The sequence below is a fragment of the Crassostrea angulata genome, chromosome 1, assembly GCF_025612915.1.
Source record: "Crassostrea angulata isolate pt1a10 chromosome 1, ASM2561291v2, whole genome shotgun sequence".
NCBI lineage: Eukaryota > Metazoa > Mollusca > Bivalvia > Ostreida > Ostreidae > Magallana > Magallana angulata.
Window position 1 is genome coordinate 45,793,207 of NC_069111.1, and position 23,755 is coordinate 45,816,961.

General features: G+C 32.9%; 1 protein-coding gene across 2 annotated transcripts; it reads right to left on the reverse strand.

Annotated features, from left to right (window-relative positions):
- Nucleotides 1-1,246: 1,246 nt before the first annotated feature.
- LOC128159427 (uncharacterized) lies at nucleotides 1,247-21,373 on the reverse strand. 2 transcript variants are annotated; one of them, XM_052822524.1, is made up of 9 exons: nucleotides 21,137-21,373; nucleotides 18,688-18,848; nucleotides 14,658-14,834; nucleotides 12,565-12,720; nucleotides 10,889-11,078; nucleotides 9,672-9,763; nucleotides 8,826-8,936; nucleotides 4,448-4,483; nucleotides 1,247-1,764 (listed from the first exon to the last, which is right to left on the reverse strand). In XM_052822524.1, the coding sequence occupies exons 1-9, from the start codon at nucleotides 21,273-21,275 to the stop codon at nucleotides 1,540-1,542; spliced, it is 1,287 nt and encodes a 428-aa protein (XP_052678484.1). In that variant the 5' UTR covers nucleotides 21,276-21,373; the 3' UTR covers nucleotides 1,247-1,539. The 2 variants fall into 2 exon arrangements, with proteins under 2 accessions (XP_052678484.1, XP_052678493.1); XM_052822533.1 differs by lacking the exon at nucleotides 4,448-4,483 and having other exon boundaries at nucleotides 21,137-21,372.
- Between the last annotated feature and the right edge of the window lie 2,382 nt (nucleotides 21,374-23,755).

Here is a 23,755-nt window from a genome sequence, read left to right on the forward strand (position 1 = left end):
GAGAGCTATTGAAACTACAAATGTAAGCAATTGTGACAAATGACTTTCAGTCGAGAAATATTTCGCGAATACTACTTTAATCTAAACTCATGGTACTGTGAGCATGCTCAAAATGATACCCCTGCTAAGAAAATATAATTTTTTTGCTGTATTGCACATATGGTCGAATGTCCTAAAATCAACAGTGTCCAAATTTCGACGGTATTTATCTTTTGTTTACATCTCGCTCGTTTTCGCAGGAATAAGAGAAATTTTGTATGCATATGATACTATGATAGACTAGCAATCAACTGGCCTAGTATCTATTAAAATGCACTTCAAACAAGTAAGAAAATAATTTATGAATTTTTCCTCACAAAAAAAACAGCAAATGTTAATCCACCATTACCCTGAATTTAAATCACCGTAACACAAAAATATAAACACTATGACGAAACACATGGTTTATCGTCTGCAAGGACCGAAGATTCATTAATGAAAAACAAGTAATGTTGTAAGGATAAATTTAACTGACAAGACAATGTAGAGCAATCGTCGAATTTAGGACCAAGTGATGTCGGCCGTAAATTTGTTGATGAATTTATACTTTGTATATTGAAATAATAAAATGTAAAAAGGTTAATCAAATTATGTTAACACAGCAATATGATTGATATTCATGATAAATGTCTTAGCTTTCAAAATTATTGCTCATTTTATCTGAAAAGAGGACCTATAGATAAAGACTGTCGAAATATGGGCACCCTGCAGGGGGTATAAGTTTGCTATTTTCAGAGAGCTTGCATGTTTTTTTTTTATATAGGAATATACATGTACTTCAAATTCCAAGTAGTAATATACTTTGCAAAATTAAAGTAACTAATTAATTGGTTAAATCTGTAGCATATTTTGAGTTTTTAGACATGTAACCTCAATTGATTTATGTAGATTCTTGCAAACTCAAATCGTGTGTGTCCACTTTCCAGACATTGGTCCAATCTCTTTTATCTCTTGGGAGTTATCTCTCTTGTCACTGATCATCTTCCTGAACCCCTGCAGGTGCTCTGGCCAGTGCAAGTGTTCATGGGGAATATTTTATATTGTAAAGATACAAAAATCACAAAAATCAATAAAACTACCTCCATTTTCATGAGGAAAATATTATCAAAAAATTTATGACATTTCACACCCCATGCACACATTTTCTCTCTCATTTGTGTGCATACAATTAATTGCGAAAAAAAAAAGATTAACAAACTACCTCCCATTGATTAACTCTTAAATTTATTATAATTCAACTACATTCAATAACATAACAATTAAAAGGTCAGAAAAAATAGTAAATATATAAATGTCTAATTAGACTATGATGATAGTCAAAATATCTCTAGGATCACAGAAGTATAACTTGTAGCACGTCAACAAATGAAATATATATGGTTGAAAATGAGTTAAAGAAAATGGGGGAATGGTTTCAACAATACACAACTATGTCAGGTGCTTCGTGAAGTTTGGCATAGTGATCAATGTTCCCCTAATGATGACCCACTGTATGCTGTATTATGACTTAGATATCACATAGTCCTGATAGGCTCGATAGAGTCCAGCGATATACTTGCACAGACTGTGAGGGACATCTGCCGGGAACAGACAAACCTCGTTCTCTGAGGAGCAGAGAGCAGACACTTTGGTTAGCTTGTGTTTCGTCTTGGTCTGTAGGGGAATGTACCGTTGAACGTCCACATTTTCAGCAATGTCCCTGAATTGGATGACCTTTTTCGGGTCCTATAAATGACAAGAATGAATGCCATTCATTTTTGGTTTTGGTTTTTCTTTGAGTGAGAATGTATTTCCTTAGTTTTTCCCCTTGATAAGAGGTCATTAAAGGGGCATGGTCAGGATTTTGATCAAAAATTATTTTTTCGATTTTAATGTTTACAATGCTTCAGTAAGGCATTTTTAATAGGCAACCAAAATTTGAATGTCATTTGTTGAGTTATAAGCGAGTTACAGAGCTTACATTTCTTTGCTATGTAAACAAAGCTTTTGTTTACATTTTGAATGTTGAAGTGAAATTTTCAGTTTTACACCTAAAATGAATGTGTTAATCGTTTGGAACTGTTTATCTATGCTTGAAATGAATAAGAATATAGACAAATGAGCTTGAAAAGATTTTTTACTGGTAAATTGAACCTATGTAAACTAAAACAGGGCACGAGCCTTGTCTATATGACAAAGCATTGTGAGTCCTGTATATTGCTTAAAACTCATCGACGGGCACCCAAATTTCATTTGATCATTAGAAATGTATTCTTAAAGCATTGCAAATAATAAATACAGAAAAATAGAATTTGACCAAAATCATGACCATGCCCCTTTAAAACTTAAACATAGTAGTTTATGAATTGAATATTAAATGAAGAATTCTACTGACTAATATTGTTTGCAGAAGACAATTCTTAATGAACAAACTGGCAGTTGATGTCATACTGGTACAGTGGAATATTTGTATTGATTTCAGGTCACATAAACATTGGTTAAACAACAACAACAAAAATTGTATCGTAAATATATGTTGACACACGAAATTATAAACCATGTCATAATATTAACATTATTAACATCAATCAAATTGCTTCTTTCAATACAATATGGTTCTATTGGTACTTTCTACTGAATTCTTTTTATAATTCCTCAAATTAAACTAAAGAATACATTTCAGAGAATACAAACATATTTTCTGAAACATATAGATAATGTTAAAGGATTCTATATGTCTGTTAAACTACTCTGATTGTCATGTTATCCATATTAATATCATTTGAATAAAAATTAACTTTCCACATGATAATCACAGCATCTTTAAATAAACAATGAAATATAATTAATGAAATATATGCATGTAAATAAAAGACGACAAATCAATTACAAGAGGCCCATGGGCCACATCGCTCACCTGAGCAACAATAGGCATGATCAAATCAGCTTCATGGAGTCATAATACAAAATATCTGGACAATGTGGTATAATACATGTAGATCATACACAAAATAATCTTTTTCCTTCTGGATATTCTTATGTTTATAATCATTAGTCCCTTTTCTAACAGGGTGATTTTAAAGTCATATCACATGTTGAGTATTGCAGCTCTCAAAAAGATCAATATCAATTGTTTATATATGGGAATATCATAAACCTACATCAAACTCTGATCCTTCTTGTGAGGCCGAAGAATTGTCTTGGGGCCAAAGTCTTAACAATTTTAAAGAATCAGCAATATATAAAAATGCTTGCATATAAGTAAAAGCATATAATGTATAATTAACATTTCAGTTTTTGTGAATAATTAAAATGTTTTCCTTTGTACAACTGAATCCCCAATGTGGCCACACACTTATCCTAAAGATTGTGATTTGAACAAATTTGAATCTACACTATCTGAAGTTGCTTCCAAACAAGTTTCAACTTTTCTAGGCAAATTTTTTTTAGAAAAAGATTTAAAGATATTTTTCTCCATATTCCTATGTAAAAATTTGGGGACCATAATTTTCATATCCTTGAATCTACACTATCCAAGGTTGCTTCCATATAAGTTTCAGCTTTCCTGGCCAAATGGTTCTTGAGAGGAAGATTTTTAAAGATTTACTCTATATATTCTTATGTAAAAATTTGACCCCCAATTGTGGCTCCACCCTATTCCCGAGGTCATTATTTTCACAACCTTGAACTTACGCCAGCTAAGGATTCTTCCACATAAGTTTCAACTTTTCTTGCCAAATGGTTCTTGAGAAGAAGAATTTCAAAGATTTATTCTAATTATTCATATGTAAAAAGTCGACTCCCCTTTGTGGCCCCATCCTACCCCAAAGGGTCATGATTTTCACAACTTTGAATCTACACTACCCAAGGATGCTTCCACACAAGTTTCAGCTTTCCTGGCTGATTGCTTTCTGAGAAGAAGTTTTTTAAAGATTTACTCTATATATTCCTATGTAAAAAGTCAACCCCCCAAAGTGGCCCCATCCTACCCCCGAAGGTCATGATTTTCACACAAATTTGAATCTACACTACCTGAAAATGCTTCCACAAAAGTTTCAACTTTCCTGGCCAAATGGTTCCTGAGGAGAAGGTTTTTGAAATTTTCTCAAAAAATTTCAATAATTCCTAATTTTACAACAGGGCGTGATCCTTAATTTTTACAACTTTAAATCCCCTTGGCCTACTGATGCTTTGTCTTAAGTTTGGTTGAAATTGGCCCAGTGGTTCTTGAGAAGATGTTGAAAATGTGAAAAGTTTACAGACAGACTGACAGACAGACGGACAGACAGACGGACGACAGACAAAATGTGATTAGAATAGCTCACTTGAGCTTTCAGTTAAGCTAAAAACAAATAAAGGATAACAAAATTTCTTTGAATGTATAAACAAGAAATTAGAACAAACACTATAAAACATTTCCAAGGTTTACCAGCAGAGATTTGAAAGCCTTCTTCAAAAGCATCCACTGTTCAAAAGTAATCAATAACACATAAAGCAGAGCTCTATAAAATACTAGGAATTTTAATGCAAGATCTGGTCCAAATCAAAATGTGCAGTGAATTTAATTAAGGAATAAGGAGTCATTCTTTGAGTATTGTGAGATATCATGATAGTTTTGGTCTGGGCGTGATAAAATCCAATAAAGCCTGAAGGGCTTTATGATAGATTTGATCATGCCAAGACCGAAATTGTCATCTCATAATATTCAAAGTATGATTCCTTATTACTCGCATTTATAAATATAATTTTTTTTACTATCGTACGATTTAAAAATAAATAAGCAAATCCCACTGGCTCCTCAATTTGGCGTCATTTGAAATTATGGGTATATAGTATAAGATAATACATAGCGTTATCACAGGCAAAGACACTGGAAAATGTAAATACATGTATTGATATTTATAATAGGAAATGGTATTTAGCCTTCCCTGCACTTGCTGAGAAAAAAAGGAGAGAGAGAAAAGTCCAAGGTTATTTTGCCAGGTTATATCACTAACCAATTAAATCCCCTGATGTGTTTCACGACTTTCACTGGGAAATATTTTATACAGACTGTAGCTTTTGTATACATGTGAACATACAACCTCTGAATTGACTGTCAATCAATACAATGTCTATTCTGTCCAAGTTACTCAATGGTCAGAATACGGGCAAGCAAAACCAGAGGCTTAATCTTGGTTTAAGTTTTAACCATCTATTGTATGCACAAGTTTATATTCCAGGATCCCTATACTGGTGTTATCAAGTTCAAAATTAAAGACAAAGCAACATGGTCATGGATGTTTGAAACTGGAGTAACAATACTTAAATTGCAATTTCTGGCAACAATGTATAAGTAAAACAATGTAAAGGCATGTTAAACTGAGATGCTAAAAGAACTATATATGATAAGAGTTAAATTTGGCCCCCATAATTCGCCATTTTTTAAGTGTTTCTGGTACAATAAAATGTTAACTTCTTTTTTAGAAGAGTTGATATAAAATATATTTTTCATCTATTTATTTGATTTATTTGCACTCAATGGCAGTATATGACGTCAGAAGTGACGCCATTTCTATAATTCAATCAAAATCAGCCAAAAATTGACATTTTTCTTATCTTTTTACGAATGGGAAATATAGAGCGCATGCTTGAACAAGGAAAATTTGTTTGTCACTTATAAGTCTTGGCTAGATACATCTCTGATTAAAATATTTTATTTGTTCAAGAATGCGCTCTATGTTTTCGGAAGGAAAAACTGTTTGAAAACAAGCTGTTTTACGCTAAAAATGCAAAAATGGCGGGAAAATGTTTTCTTTACAATGTCATATTTCTAAATTGTGGGCACTTGAACTAAAATGAAAATTATGTAAACACATCACATACATATTTGTACTAAGAAAACAAAGAATGATAGTAAAATGATGATGTTCATTTTAGGGGGCCATTTTAGGCCCTTATCATATATAGTCCTTTGAGATTTTAAAATGACTGTGTCTTTGAATAGAGAATATGTTTATAAATTTCAAAAACTTTTGAAATAATTTATCATACAAAATGATAGGTAAAGCCCTGTTTTAACTCAATAATTCTACTAAGTTTCAACAAGGAATCTTGAATATCAAAAAATAATTAGAGGTCCATGTGTTAATGCCTGTAAATATTCACATACATTTAAAGGCCGAGGTTTTTAACCGGGTGGTTTACCTCCGGTAAGTTCAGGTGGGGGTGGAGCCTATATCGATAAAGGTGTGAAGCCCCGAGGGAAACACACTTGCTTGTGTATACATGTCTATATACAGACCCTGAAACGTACTACTACACCACACGCTCGCTGCACGCTCGCTACACGCTCGCTAAACGGTTCACACGAAACGCTGAACGGTTTACACGAAACGCTGCACGCTTTGCCCCAAACGCAAAACAATTTACACGAAAAACTGAACAGTTTACACGAAACGATTCTCGCACGAAACGATTTGCTCGCTTTTCACACGCTTTGGACACGCTTTTATCCTGATCGATTCGGGTCCTCTCGGATTTTTACCCTGACTCTGTAAGTAAGAATTAGTTTTAAGAAAACACAAAATAATAGAATACTGATATTAGAAACATATATGTACATAAGTATTGAATTGATTAATTAAATTAATTTGGTGCTTATATTTAAAGCAAAAAAATATTTTTTCTCAGAATTAGCGAAAAATATTACTTCTATAAATATATCTATTGCTCAACAGAAATATCCATGATTCTTATTAGTCCCGTAAATAATCAAAATTCCAGAGAAAAAAAGTTACCGTAACACAATATTCAATACCAAAAATAAAATCCGTTTGATTACAAACTGAAATCGGTTTTTCAGTATTCGGCGGGATTTTTTTTTCTTCTCACATTAATATTTTTATTGGTTTCAGAAAATACGATGTAAAAATACTAACTGTAAATAAACCTGTAATTATTTACATGGATAATTTTGAAGTTATATAAAATAAAATTAGTCACATAAGTTAGAAAAATGCTATAAAATAACCGATTAATTTTTTTTATGTCGAATCATTCGCGTAAATAAATGTTCCGTACATAATATCACAGAAAAAAAAATCAATGGATTAAACAATAAAGAAAGTTGTCATTACTATTTCGGATTTCGGAAAGAACAAAAAATAAAAAATGATTTAGATTTTTGTCTCAATATTCGTATACATAACCGCACCCCGCATAACGGCGTACAATATATCTATCATAATCTATTTGAATTAAGTACCATACATATAGATTCCCATAATAATTAATTGCATGTGTACATTTTAGACAAATTTCAGTGTGTTAATTACTTGTTGTTTTCCGTTATCAGTGTTTAAATAATCAAAATAATAACTTGTAGAAATATTTTTATTCGGGATTCAGAAGAATTTACTTCCCGCATTTCATAGAAATGAACAGTATATTTTCTTTCTATGTTTACATCTAATTTTGCTCAAATTAATGTTAAATAATCTATCATTGAAATTGTGTGCATCATCAAATACTGATTCCGACTACCTTGAATTCATTAAATTTTCATTGGCTATTGACTAAAAAAGAGACGCGTGAACATCCAATGAAAACGAATACACAGAGTTTGATTGACAGGCTCAGCCAGGTGCAGGTCTTACCCGATGTCCGAGGTTATGTGTACTGGTTGTACACAGCCGAATAGTCTCAATAACTAGTCTTCTTTCAATACGCGTACTTTTCTTTTGTTTGTTGAAATTAATTCAATTTTGTAAAAAGATAAGTATATCATTTCTTATAGATTTTTTTCACGAGAATATCTCAAAGGAGTTTTGCCAATCACAAATAGTTTAAAGTAATGTTTAACACGAGCGTTATTTTGAAACAATTAAATTGTTAGAGAGTTCCGAATGAAATCTAATGAACGTTTCACACGATTCTCGCACGCTTTGCCCGAAACGATTTACACGCCTTGCCCGAAACGCTGCCCGCTTTGCCCGAAACGCTAAACGGTTTACACGAAACGCTTCACGATTCACACGAAACGCTAAACGGTTTACACGAAACGCTAAACGGTTTACACGAAACATTTCTCGCACGAAAGTCGCACGCTTTTTTGGTGTAGTAGTACGTTTCAGGGTCTGTACAAGGGGGTTAAAATGCTCTCAACAGAGTTTTTTCGATGATCTAAAAAATATCGTATTTATATATGTACTTGGAAAAGCAAATTGTCATTCATTGAGATGAATATGAAAGCATGAAATAACCGTGTGCGACATTGCCAAAATCTTTCGTTTGTTTAAACAATTAAGTTTCTGACTGGATCTAGTGAGAGTTTATCGCAATGTTTTATGCAATATGTTATCATCGTACTGTACTCAAATACTATTGTGGTACATAAACCAAGTACGAGTAAATTTTTGATTCATATCTTTCACAATTTTCAAGAGCAGAAAATTTAATTTAATTTAACTTAATTGCTGTCAACAGTAGTTTCTTTTGATTATAAAGACAAGGCGTTTTATCATTACGGTATCCATCAAAAGACAAAAGTTAATTGCATGATCTTCACAAGCGCTAGACATGGTATACACAGGACAAGTAAACGAATGTCAATCATTTTCTAACATCCAATCTGGGGCCTCAATTCAGTTGATTGACAGGGGTACACTGACCAGGTAAATTTGAAGGCAGTGCTTATTTTCTCGGTCTTTAAGCTTGTCTCAAAAACAGCAACGCATATTGTATGACAAGATCTTACAGAGAGATATCGTTTGATGTTAAAGAAATGTGATAGAGTAGCTGCTGAGTATCTGGAGACACCTGGTTACCTTTTTCATGCAGTCCCTTGTGATCGCAGACTGTTGAAGATCTACAATAAACTTCTTCTGTATTGGATATGTATCATCAATATACTTGCATACTGCTGGAATAATTTGTTCCTGAAAAAAGAAGAATAATTTATGGGATCAGTTCTCAAGAATAAATGAGCTTTTTTATTTACTCGGTGTCTCAGATAGAACCTGCTCTCTTCATAGAATCTGATCTCACATCTTTCTACAAGACAGCTGGCATATTCTATTGTAATGGAAACAGTAGTTTCATGTGGCACATGTTTATATAAGAATGTTTGCTTGCATAGTTTTCACCTGATAATAACCTCTGATATGGTCGTTCTATCACCAAATACGAAATAGCTATCTAATAGTTAACAGTTAAAATGTTGGGTTTTAGAAAGGATTGTGGACCATGCATTAACCCTTGCTCAACAAAACAGCATTTTAGAGCTAGCATATTAGATGTTTTCTCATTAAGGTTCTTTGACCCTCAGCCTCAAAGTATTTTTTACATCATAAAAATGTTATTTGTCCTTCAAACTTTCGCTTAAAGGAAATGAAATGAAATTAATTTATGGTATCCATGTATTTTACCAAGTTATTGCAAATTTGCTAATGGAATTTTAAAATATAAAAGTTGAGATCAAATTTTAACCAAAACAGGTATCGGAGATCATTAAGTACATGTTTAATGCTACATATTTATTATATCATGTAGGTTTAAAAGTCTAATGATTTGCTAGCAAAAATGCATAATTAGCTCATGTCATTCATAACTGTAAATTGACATTTACATCATAAGAAATTAAGCCCATGCTTATAATATGCTTTGTATATTACCGGTGGTGCTGCAATATTCACTGCCATGTCACGAACATTGACACGCTTTGCATCCAGAAAATCAGTGTAGTAATTTTGAGCATCGTTGTCATCTGAAATATAGCATCAACATGGAAACAATGGCTTTATTACAAACACTCACCAACGTTTGAGGAAAGTAAAAGGATAAATCTAGAGGTAAAATGTCGAGAGAGTATTTTGGTAACAAATGTTTCACAAAATATCTTTGAAAATTGGTAAAGAAGTTAGTATTCCATTGTCAAAAAAAAATGCGAATTGCAAATATTATCCATAGCAGTATGAAATTTTCATAATTGTTTAAAATCAGATCCTTAATGCTCCAAATTAATATCATTAATTATTTAGTAATTTAAAAGGTACATGTATAATACTTGAACATGTTTAAAGTAATGTCTAATGAACTACATGTATTGTGAAGTTTACAGTAATAACATTTATATAAATAGTGCTTGTTTGGGAGCTAGGGTAACAGTTGAAACCCCTGAGAAAACCATTGTAAACTGATGCATAGCTTTGCTTTATGTTTGTTAATAAGAGATACACAATAACTGTATATCAAAGAGCTATACAAGGATACAATAACTTAATCTTACAGAACTATAAAGATTGGCCTCTTTTTTAATTATCACCATATAAAAGTAATGAGTGTAGAATTTCAATATACCTGTCAGCTTTTATTATCTATAAAATGTTAGGGTACATAGTCACAGTATATTTTGCAACGTATATCTTTCATATCAATGTTACGGATTTATGACAAAGTATTTGTGTTGACAGTTAGGCATAGAGATAATTTAATATGTAAAAACAGGATGAAGAAGACACAACTTGAATCCTTTTCTTTACAGCATTTAGAGAAATTCAGTAATCTGTACTAATTAACATATAATGTAAATCAAAAATGTTTGTAATTAATTTGTTCTGTAAAATAATCTACGCAAACTAACTTATTCTACTTGCCATGGTACTTCAAATTAGTTTACAGGTATGTCAAATTTTGAATAAGTGTCTGTGTAATACTAAAAATCTTGACTTATTAGTTGGTAAGAAGACAACTGCAGTCTGCTATTTGTACATACAGATATGACAAAAACATGAAACTACAAACCATTAAATACTGCAATATATGGTCATTTGATGCAATCTGTATTGCAGATCACAAAATTTTATCGTAATTATATATATCAGGTACTTACCAAAAATAAAAAAGATGACAGTATCTACGTTTCTGACATGTGGAACTTCGAGATTGGAAAAAAATTCACAGACTTTATCCCAGATGTCTTCCTTTGCTTTGGAGGATACATCCATGGAGACAAGTTTCTCTCGCTTTGCAAAATAGTCTGTGAATATTTGAACACACTCAGCATAGAGACGGGCTCTTTTCTGTTAAATAAATAATAAATTCGCAGTATTAAATTTACAGTGAAATAAATTAAACTCTGGTAGATTCAAAAAATTTTAAATATTTTTTTGAGGGGGGGGGGGGGGGTTGGGGGTGGGGGTATACATGCATGTACTGTGTTTTTGGTGCTTTAATTGGTTTCGGGCTTCCTTAAAGAAATATTCTTTTTTGTGGCTGTTATTTTTTTCCAGGTTACTGAACAAAGAATAATTTATCATAACTGAACAAAGACTCTCAGCTTTCATTTATAATATCCCTTGGGGATTCTGGCCAGAAAGGATCCTAAGCATCCCTTTTAAGGTATAATTGTGAAGAACCCTTAAAACTCAAAGGCCATATTAGGTAGGTGCAATGTATAGGTACAATTCTGTCAGTCCTTTACCCAAAACAGTGATACAAATAGACATTTAAAACAGAATTAACCATTCAGATATATGTAAAAAACTTGAAGAAGTGACAGATGCCAAGTCACAGAGACGAAATTTTTGCAGACCAGACAGTACGTAACCCATCAACGCGCCTTCAAGATCTCCTTGCTCAACTGAGCAGTTATCGTGTGGATGTAGTCATTTACATCGTAGAAGACTGCAAATTCAGCTTGGTAATGATTTTGCAAGAATACAAAATTGGCTACAGAGCCATTACATAACTGCATTAATAAAAAATTCTGAATTTTCCTAAAAGATAAGAAGACTTGTCCACGACTTGCATCAAATGAAGTCTGGATCAACACTGATTTGTCTTTAATTTCAAGGAAAGGAAATTAAATCATCTTTTGTTTAATATTCTAGATATCCCAATAACTTCATCCAATAGTAAATAAAAACCACACCAATTAAGATAATCAGGGGGGGGGGGGATTTTTTTATCTCAGAATTTCATATTGATTTGAAAGTAATGATCCATTAAGCTTGAACATTTCTTCATTGCAGTGTTCAAAGATCTACGATAATCATACACATCTCTATCATATATTGTCTGCGATGCATTGTACCAATTTATACACAGAGTTCTTTACTTTTTAATCATCAAAATATATATTGCCCAAGATATTACATATGCAAGCAATTTATTTTAAATCTTTGCAATAAATAGTTTTCAGGGGCTAGCTAAGGCTTTGATGAACATAGGCACAAAACATGCAAAATATGGCAAAGGGTCAGGGAGCCATCCATAGTGGGTCCAGAGCAGCACCCTGGTGATGAGTTAAATGGGACATGGCCCCCATAGGAAAATGGATTTCATTGGTATACAGACCACACACATCTACCATAAAGATATGGAATATACGGGATTTAATACTACAAGTCTACCTCCAGTTGTATAGAATCAGTATCAGCTATCAGTGTGCCTATTAATCCTTATATATATAGTGACTGTCAGTCTTCCAGTGAGTCATTAATCAACTCGATCATCATAATCACTAATTACTGATAATCTACGTGGTAAAACATAACCAGTACTAACCGCTAGTCTTCCAGTGTCGGCCTCATCAGATTGCTTCGGCTGAGCACTTTGTGTTTTAGTTTCTTTCGGTTCTGCTGCCTTTGGAACAGCACACTGAGGGGCCAGGATATTCTTCTCACTTGTGACAGTGAAATTGATTGCAAAGGAAATAGGAAACTGAAAAGAAGAAAAAAGAACCATTAAAGCTAGAGTCTTTTTATCTACATGCTTGTAAGCATGTTATTTTGTGGAGAAATGTCTTGAAATGCTGACGTTGTCAGTACTCACTATATTTCTGGCCTCTGAAATTCATTTAAACATGTTTCCTCTATTCCTCATCAGTCCAATAAAGATAAGAAATGCAATATTTGTTTTTTTACAGGTTAAAAATAGTAATCTAGATCCACACATGAATTAAAGTGAATTAAAGTCAGACCCTATTTATCTTCCATTATTTTCAATACTATTTTCATTTTTTTTCCCCATCTCAACAATGTGAAGATTTTCACTACAGAATTCAAAATTTTATTTTCAGTTATATGATATTTTTCTGTTTGGATATATAGTTTTAATTGAAAATATATACTGCTACTAAATTAAGACCTTACTAAAAAGCACTGAGTTGCATTTTGTATGCAATAAAAAGAAAAATTCAAAATATTCTAATTCCAAAAATAGCCAGGTAATGCACTCTGAATTTTTAGGGCTTAACAGGTCTAAATGCTAATAAAGAAGAAATATAATCTATCAAGGAAAATTATCTAAAACTGAGGAATGTCACATGTAACCTTAAATACTATTCATGTTGAAAGTTGTTGAAGAGAAAGTCCAAGACATTATAGAGATTAATCCGAGTAAAATGTCTGAAGGAAAATTTGACATCAACATTTCCAATTTAACAAATTTAAATTAATATTAGTAAATCTAAAACTAGCACCACCTTTTCATGCTGTAATTTTTTTTATGTTTGCATGAAGAAATAAAGCTCAATGGCATGTCAAACTGAATCCGTCTGTATCTTTTTTTATAATTACATTTTTAAATGTATTCGTTTGTGATAACAATACAATTCAATTTTGAAGCCAAAAGCCCAATAATTTCATAAAAGATGAGCGACACAAAATGGGCGTGTCTTGTAGAATAACTGAAAAACAGTATTCCCTGCGCTGCCTCGTAATACATAGCATGTGCTACTAGCTGCAGGACTGTAGCTCCCGGTCTGAAAAAAATTCGGATAGACAACCTGGGAGTTACAGTGCCTCCCATAGTAAAAATCTGCAATTTAAGGCGCACAAAAATCTGGGCTAGTTTGGGACTGATTAACCTTAATTACACACAAATTCTGTGAAAAAAATAAGTACCATTAAATTCTTCATGAAATTTCCTACTGATATCGTCTCTTTCCTTGCCCCTGACTTTCCCCGAAACACGCTAATCGACCTCGGAAAATGAAATATGTTAAATTCACGTCGAGATCAAGAGTCGCCATTTTTTCATGTAAACAAACTGCAACACTTCACTTTACAGGACTGGTGATGGTGTTTAAAAGAATATCAGAGGCAAGTAAAGCGACAATATCTGTAGTAAAATGTCCGAGGAATTATTTGAAATCAAATATTTTTACAGAATGTGTTCGGAAATAAGATTAATCAGTCCCAAACTAGCCCAGATTTCTGTGCACCGTAAATTGCAGATTTTTACTATGGGAGGCACTTACTGTAGCTCACAAGTCGTCCATCCGAATTTTTTCAGACCGGGAGCTACAGACCTGCAGCTACATGTGCTACATGAAAATATAGTGGTTTTAAAATGTTGTTTTAAAGTGCTGAAATTGGAAAAATTATAAATACATGTATATGTAATAAAGAATCATTCTTTGAAAAATTAAGGTGATAATTTTGTTCAGAGCATGGTCAAATCTATCATAAAGCCCAAAGGGCTTAATTGGATTTGACCACACCCAAACCAAATTTATCACCTCATAATCCTCAAAGAATGATGCCTTATTCCTTAAATATTTACCTTGACACTTTTATTTTCATTAATTGCATGACAGGAGATCAACAAAGAAACAACAAAGAATCACAAAAACACAGAAACTATAATATACTTACTCTGTTTTCAAAGATTTTGAAATCATTTTCACATTCTTTTACATTTCTGAATGGGGTCATAAGGAATTTGAGATTTGGCATGAAGTCCCACAATATGCAGTTATCTTTGCCCTCTTTTTCTATTTGGTTGCATATAAGACCGAAGATCCATTGCAATCGTAACAGTTCTGGCTGGGTCTGTCAAACAGAAAAAGAACTATCAAACAACCAATCTAATTAGATTGATTAAAAACCATAATTGTCATTATTGATTAAGAATTATGAACTGGTGATGCAAAATACAATGTACTTCTGCATTAAGCTTACAAAAATAAATCAGTTTCCTATAATTATAAGCTTTAATCTGAGAGACGCCACGTGATAGAGACGCCACATGATATGGCTACCATGGCAAGCAAATTGAAATGGATATTGTCTATTCACTCTATTGCTCATTAATTCAGTGGCAACACGTATTACTAAATACCGACTTAAAATTATTCTGAATTATGCACTGAAACTGTAGATCATTTTCTTTGCATGGCCTGTGCTAGTCTTGTACATGTACTTGCCCAGGGTATACTATCTACTGATGTATTTAATATCCCCCCCAACCCCCCCCCCCCCCCCCCAAAAAAAAAACCCCCAAAATATCAATATTACTGTTAGAAGACTGATTTAATTGTTGACAAAATCTTATCAATCTGGTCCTATACTCTTCTCTTATCAATCTGGTCCTATACTCTTCTCTTATCAATCTGGTCCTATACTCTTCTCTTATCAATCTGGTCCTATACTCTTCTCCTATACTCTTCTCTTATCAATCTGGTCCTATACTCTTCATGCAAGCTCTCATTTTCAACAAAAGCTTCAGGAACTGTTGAACTTTTTTAGGCTTTCAGCTACCTTGGTTATGTTGGTTGCCATAAATTGCTAGACTAAGTGTTTCTCTAACAAAGTCACACAAGTATTCCATGTATACTTGTTCAGATTATATATATTCCTTTTAATTACATATATGGTAAAGACAGTTTCCATTATTCCTGGTAGAAACATACCATGGATATATGCTAAGAAATTCATTATAACCTATGGTATCTCAAACCCAAAAGAAGATATATAGAAATTATTTACTTGCTTTATTTATTTAGTATTCAAAAGATTAACTAATAAAGAAACATAATTCATTTGCTATCTTGCTTTCATGAAATCATAAACAGTTTGGTATTTTACAAAGACGTTTTAGTAAATCTGAGCAATTTTGATAATACTCGATCTGTGCTGTCTCTGGAGTGCACACGTTCCGTTTAATAAAAATTTCCAATATCAACAAAGTCGGTTAATGAATAGCCCACTTACTTAATATTACCTAAATATATCTTGTGATTAAGTTTATTTTTAGTTGTTCAACACTTTTTTTAAACATTAATTAAGGAGGATGGATGATAAAAAAAAAATATCAATCAGATCTACCTTAAAATTTCAAACAATATCTTTGACCATAAACCATTATAAAGTCATTGAAAGAAAAAATCCCAATAGCAGTACTTACAAAGTAAATTTTGAATATTTTCCTACATTTTTATACAGAGCTTGTGGAGATTTATAAAACCTTACAATGTGTTCTGCAAGCAATAGTAAATTTCATTTGGAAAAACCTCAAAATTGTTACCAATATTGAAATTTTTAATCCAATTCTAATATTTAACTTGCACAGAACTCCATATCTTAAACCTTGTCAGAATGAAATACAAAGAGATAAAATTATTGGTGCCTTCCTTCTAAAGTAAACTATTTAAATACAAAATTTGAAAATGTTACACTGAAAACTACTTGATCTTGCCTTTCACAACATGCACAACAAGACGACCTAAATTGCCATAATAAAAATACATACTGGTCGACAAAGTAATATTTGAAATTGTTATGTTCAAATCTCACAATAAAAGTGTCAAAAGACAAAGTAACACACAGACAGATCAGGGTTGGAAATTCACCAAAAATAGCAGCCAGCCACAGGGCTGGCTACTTTAAAAAGTTACCAGCCCTGCCCAAAATCTGCCAGTCCTGATAAAAATGTTCATTATTATGAGTGAACTATACATAAAGTTTAATATTTAAATCTGTAACACAGGCCCCTCGAAATCTTTAACTTTTACAAGTATTTGAAACCATATCTAAACATAACCCAAAGAATGCTTATTATTAAGTTTAACATAAGCTTAAAAAATTAAACTATTCATCTACATGTATATAATTATAAAACCTCTTTTAGAAACCAGCTAACAATGTCATAATCATGAACTTTTTAAACAATTTCAAAGATTGACAATAGTATGATATCAAATTTTAAAAGGGATTAAATTAAAACAACTGTAAATAAATGTGATAAAAATTTATTTATTCGGTCAGATGCACTCCTTTTAACTGCTAATTGTCTCACAACACTATTTTTCTGTAGGTTCAAAATATGGTCAAAGCAAAATAATTCCAGATTTCTCTTTGTTTTGAGGGGTTTTCCGCCAGTGACAGGGCTCTATTTTCAACGAAATAAAAACGGTTAAAACGCATAATTGTTGTAAAAATACGAGGTAACTTGATATTCTTATGCCAATTAATTGCACAGGGGATGAAAATGCTTGTACTTGATTTTCAACCACACGAGTAACTTTGATGTCTTCGAGTAAACTCTTGTGTCTTTGTGTTTATTTGCAACTAAATCGTTTATGAATTATTGTTTTAAAAGTTGTAAAGGGAGATTTCGCCAGAAGATTGTTTAAAATCAACTACCCTCATATAAATATGCGTAATTTTGGTCAGAATATATCGTAAAAATAATAGTGGTGTACAACCTATCCACCCTCGACATTGTTTACAATAGAGCTTCCCATGTGTTTCATAACTTATCAGCCATTCAAATTCTACTTTCCATCCCGGAACTGTACATCGGCGTCTTTTGTTTTGGTTGTATACTTTTTTTTTCCCTAAGCGTCAATCAAGGAACGCTTTTTGGGAATCAACAAATTCAAAAACTTGCGCATCATCTAGCATGTTGCTTCTATTGCAAAAGTGCCGAACAAAATTGTATTGCGAACACTGGTTGGCTATAACAATCATTCAGACCAATGAGCGAATAGATTACAACTTGTAGAGCTTACCTAATTCTCAACGAAACCTATCAACCGACATTGTCAGTACTTTTTGTGAATGAGGTAAATAACTTAAATATAGAAATTGTCGGTTTTAAACTAGGAACTGGCTATTAAAATTAGCCCGACCGCCGGGCTGTCTTTTGAAGTTTCGCCCCCGCCCGCCTAAGAAACAGACCGTCTCGGGCGGTCGGGCGGGCTCTTATTTCCAACCCTGGACAGATAGACAGACAGACAATGTAGTTCTTACGAGACTCTTATATTTGCAAATTATGTAATAATAATATTGAACTCCGTGGGTCTCATTACATATACACAGTCTTCAGAAAACCCGGGAGTCCGATGCCCGGGACCTGGTAAATTTGTAGGCGGGCATGTAAAAATTGCCAAATTACATGCCCAGAGGGCATGTGTAAATTTTCTGTCAACGTACAATATGATAGACTGGTCCTTGGTCTCATAGTACGAAATATCGCGCATTTACCGTGAATATCAGACAGGCATTGCCAGTCTAACAATTTGTTAACTTGCCATTTCTTCCATCCTACCCAAGTTATTCGCGTAACTTGCTTTGTGCAGTCTACATTCTCGGTACGACTTATCAAATAAGCGTCAATCGTAATCATTGAAGTGTTTAGTTAAACCTATAGTATGTGTTTGCTAAATTACGAAACGTACATCTTTAGCTATTTATTTATTTTGGTTGCACAATACATGTACCGGTCAATATAAGAATTTTGAGTTGGGCATGTAAAAATTTGAATGGGCTGGGATAAAATGATGGGTCTACATGCCCGAAGGGCATGTGCTGAAAAAAATTTGTCGTGAAGACTGTATACAAGATAATACATTATCAACATGATCAACAATATAAACTTTATATGCTTATAGGAAGTTGATACCTTCAACAAAGCTGCAATATCTTCTGTTCTCTTGCTGGAATTTGGATTTTCTAACTTCTTGGACAACTCTTCCATTAGCACTGTTTCTGTGCTAATCAGTTTTAATCCATAAACATGTGAGACATCATCTAGAAGCTTTCCTTTCCTACTTCCTGGGCCACCTAAAAAAGAAAAAAATTGGCATAAATAAACTGAGAGAAAAATAAATCCAGATTCGATCCAGTATGAATTGTCTCACGGATTCCAAGTAAAATCAGTATTAACTGAACACAACACTACAAAGAGTGGACTTCAACAGAGCCCAGGCTTCCCTTTATCTGTCAGCTTAAGTCATATTAATATCACTTGTCTGAATTCAAAATTTGGTTGCATAGGCTTTTGATATTAAATTACTAAAAATAACAGAGGCCTAAGTTTTTGTCTTTTTTGGTAGGTCTTCATTTATCAAACCCTCATATATGCGAAATGCTTTTTTTGCCTTTGGTAACCTGGCCTCCTGCTTCATTTGGTTAAGGAAGCTTCGCCTGTGTATGGTGTATGCTGGTGAACAAATTCGCCTTTTTGCAAGTATGATTGATGGTTAGCTCACATTTAGGTGATTAAAAAGTAAATGCTTGTTTATAAATCAGCACATTAATTGATAATATGCAATGATTTAACACATTTTCATTCATTACGTGATAAAATAACGTTTTATTCATTTACATTACACAACCTTACTCACATACAAAATAGACAGCGACTGCAGAATGCATGATTAAGGCTATAATTATTCTGGCAGATAGAATCATTTTGAAATGTGGAGAAACTGCTGAAAAAATTTGCATTTCATGGTACTTTTAATTTGACTATTGTTATATCTGTTACCATGGTTACATGAACATTGGTGACATTTTACGCCATTTTATTTCATTTGCCGATTTGCCGTTCAAAGCAGTTCACATGATCAGCGCATTTCGGCACATGCCGATATGGGACAAATGAAGTGCGCCCTTTACTAACTGATTAAAGTAGGATTTCTTACAAATTTATATTGTCTTTAATTGCAATATTTGCCTGCCAAATCAGAAAAATAGTTCCACTTGCTGGAATAGAAACTTTACTTGCCCCCGGTTATTAGAAATTGTTAATGTAGATACCTGCAGGTATCAATACCTAGCTATACCTAATACACTTAAAAACGATGGTTCATGGTGGCAAGCAGTTATCTATAGGCTTGACCATTTCTTAATCTTTATAGAAAGATTGTGCTTTCTGGTCTTACTAAATATACTATGCATTTTAAAATCAAAATATTCTTGAAACCATTGTTAAAAAAGGGGTTATTCTTGTGCAAGCTAGTTCTTGTTTTCATCTCCTTTCAAATTTGCCTTACACTGAAAAATGTTGACTGATGTGTTACTATCTCATATGGATATCACAAGTTAGATTTAGCATGCAACCTATAGTGTTATAAATGAATACCTGTACATGTAGATAGGCAGATTCAATTGAGCACCGTAATTCATATAGATGTAAATAACAATAAAATCTGATTCTGTTAATGCATGTCTTAATTCTTCTTCCAAATGGTCACATCGTAAAACATGTCAATAATTTTATTTTTTATCACTGATACATGAATTATTATGTGAATTTCCTACCATAGTACATGTAAGTAATCATTGAACAATCCTACAACTTAAAGCTATTCCACTGAATTTGTTAATTACACCGAACTAACCTTATCATGCTTATACAAATCATAATGGTTGGATTGTTATTTTCTAATTATTTAGTTTGTTCATTCTACACAGCTGTGTATGCAAGGCCTTAGATGAACACCACTAAAGATCTGTTAAACTTATGGTAATAAAAGTAACATGTTAAGAACATGAAGAAAGGCATAATTATTGATTTTTCTCCTTTAGAAAACATCATAAAATCAAAGTAGTATTTGCATCTGAGTTTTGTGAGGCCACCCTTTGATTTTTAAATTTGTTTTTGTAACACGGTAATACATCTCAATAAAAGAAGGGTTTACAAAGTATTGACAAGCAAACATTATAGGTCCACAAACCCTGGTCAGTTTAAACACTGTGAGAAGAATGGAGATTTTCAAAATGAACTACGCATACTTTCTCCAGCATTGTTCAATGCATGGTATATCAAATATATACCAATAAATATACCGTCATGGCAATACATTGGGAAACATAATCAACACAATTACTACAATATAATCCATTATCCTTAACAAGAATCGAACCGCAATCATTAATCATGTGCGTCGTAATTACTATAATTAATCTGTATCTTGCACTTTTATTAAGCCCCAAGACCAAATAAAACCGATACAATATGATGAATAATCAAAGGTTTCAATTTCACACTGGCATAATATTGAAATATCGTATGCATTTATGAAAACACATTTCGTATTAAAACGGCCTTACAAGATGTTACTCACCAAACACGACGATTACTTGAGGCCTCGTAGATAGAATTTTCACTTCTTTGCCAATATGAAGATTTATTTTAATTTTGTCCCTCTTGTGCAAAACTAACCCTGGGCTATCATTCTCTAACGTACTGCCACCACATCCCATGTTTTTGTCATTCGGAATGCAGCGGAATGACAGTCAGTACTCTCTTATTTTCGAGTTTGTTGTCGACTGCTACTCTACAGACCTTTGCGCATGCTCCAATCGATCTCAGCATCCACAAGAAAGAAATTCCAAAACTGAGCGCGTATGCATATCCGGAATAGCGACTATAAAGATTTTAAAATTTTTAATATTTATCATTTTCTTTGATAAATAATTAACTAAATGAAAAGGCTTATCTCATAATGTATGAAATTGGTGGCATAAAAGTTGTATAATTATTATAATTAGAGCATATACCAACTTCACTTCGTATCCTTCATAAAAAAGTAGTTGTACACCTACATTTTTTTTCTCTTTTATTCCTGGAACTATACTGATACATGTACAAAGTACATGTATATATACATAATAATGTAATGGTCATAACACGTCCATATAAATGTAATGGTCAGATATATGTACATATAAATGTAATAATTATATAGTACATGTATACATACAGGGTGATCCAAAATATCAGATACTGTTTTGAATGTCTTTTACAGTCTAAAGGAACAAATTTTAATTTAAAATAGCAGATTGCGTCCTAGCTATATGGTTTACAGGAACGTTTTTCGTTTTGTAGGTACAACAATAGGCTACAGATTTTATGACAAATTTCCATCGCACCCTGTTTACACTTCTGTGTGGTTTATTTCCTCTTTTTTCATTAAGGAGCTCTAAAATTTAAGATTTTTTGTGTAAGGTTTTTTTTTAATTATTTGATCCTTTAATAGCATAAAATGAAAGATCCCCATCCAGGTTTACACCAGGGTTATGAGTGACGCAGCAGTAAGTCACCATTTGGGCTAATTAAGTCCTGCAGGCACGTAGCATCGTTTTTGAAACTGTGTGTGTGCGTGGGGGGGGGGGGGGGGCAGACTCACCCAAAAAATCTTGACAAGCAAGCAAGCAAAAAAAAAAAGGGGGGGGGGGCTTTACTTTCCTAATCCGTGTGTGTGTGTGGGGGGGGGGGGGGTATATACCTTTAACTTCAATTTCAATGATTATTTGTTAATTCAATTTTTTGTATGTAAATTTCAGAAAAATCCTTGCTGCGTGCCTGGGACAGTCCTAAGAAACTTTCTTCAATTTTGTTTCAAACCACACAGCAATTCTTGATGTGTTTAGGGTACATTTTCCATGCTTTGATCTACTATTATTCACAATTATGTTATTTCGGATATCATTGAATACCTACACTTCCTGCTAACATATTCAGCTTTTTTCAGATGAACATTCGGAGAACCTGGACAAAATAGAGTAATTCTTGATTTTCCTTGAATGTTGTCCTATAGTTGTCCTTAGTTCCTCATTATCTTCTTTCACTATATATATAAGCCTGTATGATGAACTCTATTTTTTTCGATCTTTAATTCTTTACTACTCTACTACTCTAAAAAGTTTTTATATATCTGCATAAACCAGTTCACAATAGAAAGTAGGTTTTTTTCCGTACATTACAAATGATATTTTTTTGCCATTGGAGATTAGAATGATACCTTTATATCTAAGAGTTTATCTCATCTGGAAAGAGTTTTAAGAAGTTTAAAAATGGTATCAGAATTTATAAACATGTACATATAAATGCAGTGGCGAGTCACATGTATATATATGTACATGTGAATGTAATGGTCAGATACATTTATACAGTGGCTAAATGTACCTATACACGTAATGCATGGTTAAATACATGTACGTTTAAATGTAAGTATCAATACACTTACATATAAGTGAAATGGTCAATAACATGTACAAATGTAATCGTCAGATTCATGTACAAATTGATGTAATTGTCGATCAACATTTTGCTATTGTCTTCGGTACATACAAATGTACAGGCGCCTACACAGATACATACAAATGTACAGGCGCCTACACAGATACATACAAATGTACAGGCGCCTACAGAGATTTTTAAAAGGCCAACGAGCGATACAAAAGTCCGGTATAGAGAGTTGATTTAATTGACACCAGGTATCATGATTAAATTATTCTTATTATTTAATCACGGTTATTTTCTCTGCAATATATTCTCACCATTAGATTAAACACAAACACAATTTTCGGTGCTGTAAATCGTAAGTACCTTGTCGTGCTTTGACTCCATATATGAAAAAACAAAAAACAAACATCAACAACAAAAAATCAAACCCCCCCCCAAAAAAAAAACCCAAAACAAACAAACAAACAAAACAAAACAAACCTAAAAACAAAACACACAGCAATGGTTTCCATGTGCTTCAATTCTGTAACCCATTTATATGTACGATGGTCACATACCTTTTCTAAAATGGTTTAAGGCGCCTGGCGTTACATTTTCCAGTGTTATTGTATGTGATAACACTGCGAATCGATTTTGTAATGTATGGTCAAATACATATCATCAATTGCTATTCTAATATTTAATCATACAATTGCTAAGAATTATATATAAATAT